The 2,905-nt window shown below is 42.7% G+C and overlaps 1 protein-coding gene across 1 annotated transcript; it reads right to left on the bottom strand.

The window, feature by feature from the left end:
• Positions 1-211: 211 nt before the first annotated feature.
• LOC105565111 (serine/threonine-protein kinase Genghis Khan-like) lies at positions 212-1,526 on the bottom strand. The gene is made up of 2 exons (XM_012018035.1): positions 1,284-1,526; positions 212-1,176 (listed from the first exon to the last, which is right to left on the bottom strand). The coding sequence occupies exons 1-2, from the start codon at positions 1,368-1,370 to the stop codon at positions 1,021-1,023; spliced, it is 243 nt and encodes an 80-aa protein (XP_011873425.1). The 5' UTR covers positions 1,371-1,526; the 3' UTR covers positions 212-1,020.
• Positions 1,527-2,905: the final 1,379 nt, after the last annotated feature.

Below are 2,905 nucleotides of genomic sequence, written 5' to 3'. Positions count from 1 at the left end.
GGGCGGTAAGCCGGCCTAAGACAACGATTTTTAATAATTAATTACTCGTTAACTATTACGAAAATTGCAAAATGGTAGAGGACTTTTCCGTTCATCTCGATCCGTTCTACCTTCTCAAAAATTTTGTCGGATATGGAAAGACTCACCCTGTATAATAAAGGCCCAATCTCTTAAATTTTACTTCTGTATTTATTTTATATTTATACTTATACATTTTACATTTTTCAGCTCGATGGGAAAAAGGCGGAAGGGGACAGCGAGGCAGGGGACAGCGAGGCAGAGGACAGCGAGGCAGAGGACAGAGGACGAGGACGCGGCCAAGGACGCGAATTTGCATATTGGACAGGAAACGTCAATTTTTATTGCCAGTGAATAGTTACATCAGTTTCGAGATTTTTCGTATTCAAAATAAGATTTTGTATAATTAACTGACAGATATACGTTGTAATCAGATACACAATTTTGTAATTGGTAATAAAGCTTCATAACAATAAACTTTGTATCTTGTCACATCTCATTTCAATATCCCATTTTTTTATATTTACCTGTAAAGAAAGTTTAGAATAAATTCAAGAGCGGAAAACGACGCGAGAGATGAAACCTCGCGGACAGATACAATTGCTTGAATACCATTTAGGGGACAGCGAGGCAGGGAACAGAGAGGACGAGGACGCGGCCAAGGACGCTGATTTGCATATTGGACAGGAAATGTAAATTTTTATTGCCAGTAAATTGTAAGATTTCGTATTAACTGGCAGATATACGTTGTAATGAGTTTTGCACTTGCTAATAAGGCTTGATAACGATAAACTTTGTATCTTGTCACATCCCATTTCAATATCCCATTTATGTTTACCTGAAAAGAAAGTTTAGAATAGTGTTAATAGTCTTGACATTTATACTCATAAAAAGTGACATTTACAGCTTTCCGTCGATAATAATTAAAAGTATGAAAAAGAGAGTAAAAGAACATGGAAAAGGGAAAGACAAAGAAGAACTATGTTACAATATTTGCAATTATTAAGTATATACCGTTGTGTTTGGAAGATTGTTTCTCTTTAAAATTCTATGAAGCTCACTTAAGGCTACCACCCATTTTGTTTTTTCACTCTCCGTATCCGCCAACATTAATGTATGATTTCTCAATCCAGGAGGCTCCAATAACGACGTAGTTATCTGAAGAAAAAAGTAAGACAATTTGTGCCATTTCCAAGCAAAAAAGAAATACAATATACAATAGAGGAAGAGTCTACTGTGGCCGGACGATAAAAATTTGGCATTACCCTAAATATACACGGAATGTCCTTCTTTGTAGCGTGTATTACGTCAGAATCGCGAACGGAGCTGACGCTGAATTCTTCATCTCTCATATCGAGAACTTGCGAAACATACACAGACGGCAAGGCATTGCGATCTTGCGAGATGTATAGAAATAATTTAAAGTCTCAAACTACGACGAATTGACGCACCCAACCCTTCTTGACACCACCCATTTTTGGCATGTGACGGAGGCGACAGGGGAGGCGCGGCCGGTAGAAAGAGACCGCACTACCAGCTGCGAGTGAAAAATCGATAGCGGCGCGGTTGCCACGTCGACGGTAGCCGGCAACGCCGCGCCTGCCCCCGCCGCCTCTACCCGCGCGCCCACATCCGGGGAGTATAAAAGCCCCTCCGGAGCAGGCGCTTTAACTCAGTCATACCTCGGAGCACCGAGCGACGACACCGGGCAGTGGGTGCCTCCACTGCAGGTATACGCCGGAGTGAATGGGTGCTCCTGTCTTCGGCTATATACCATCCCGGAGCGCACGACAACGGAGGCGCTACTCCGTCGTGTGCCCCGACCCGCAGTAACGTACACCTAACGGGGTGATCCTCGGTGTACACACGTTACATTTTTCCTGTACCGGTCTCCTGTATCCGTCCTGGCTCCGTTCCCCCCGTAATAACGGGTACCTCCGTGTTTCGAGGGGACGGAGTATTTCCACAGTAGCGTACACCTAACGGGGTGCTTCCCGGTGTACTAATACTACTGAAATTCACGCATAACGAGGCGCAGCTCGGGCGTGTTCCTGACCTGACCTGATTCCCTTTCCTGATTCCTGACCGGTGTAGAGCTTAGGGGGGAATTATTCGGGTGGGAAAAATATTTTTCATTAGCTCTAGTGTTAAGCTCCGTAAAAGTAATCCCGTTACTTTCTCCTTACAGACCAGAGGATTCCATACAGACATCCTTCCTGTTTGTTTCCGGCACGTTGCCAGTATATTATCCGTATCATAGTGTCCAGTTTAGATTATCCAGTCATTATATTATCCGTATCATATTATCCGGTTGCGTACCTTATTATTAATATTAATAATCACATATTCCTGTACTCCGAGCCAATGCGTACCTTCTGTACACTATCATAAATCCGAATAATCACCTTAATGTTTCTGTATCTCGATTCCCGTTGCGTACTCTCTGTACATCGATATAATCCGATTAATCCATTTCTTTTTCTTGTATTTAATCACAGGGCGGACCCATTGTATCACTAATCCTTTCTTTTTCTCCTATGTATTTACTCACAGGGCGGACCCATTGTAAACACCTTGATCCTTTGTATCAATCCTCGAATAAACCTCGTTCCTATCGTTTTCTACCAAATTAGATATTTGTCCGATTTATTTCCGATCCTTCCAAGCGATTACCTCACTGAGCGATTAAGATCTTTTCCTCCTTTCCTCCCGACAGCCCTGGAGCTGAGCATATTCGGCAAATAGGAGGAACGGAGGATTTATTTTGCCGACACAGCACGTCAATACCGGAAACTAGAACGCCAACTCTTCCAACCGTTAGTCGGAACCGCGCGTCTGACTAATTTCCGTATTTATTCACGTAATAAATAAAAATAATTAGAAAAAA

The sequence above is a fragment of the Vollenhovia emeryi genome, unplaced genomic scaffold, assembly GCF_000949405.1.
Source record: "Vollenhovia emeryi isolate VEMERY1.0 unplaced genomic scaffold, V.emery_V1.0 DF943688.1, whole genome shotgun sequence".
Classification (NCBI taxonomy): Eukaryota; Metazoa; Arthropoda; class Insecta; order Hymenoptera; family Formicidae; genus Vollenhovia; species Vollenhovia emeryi.
This window is presented reverse-complemented; position numbering and strand designations above follow the sequence as displayed.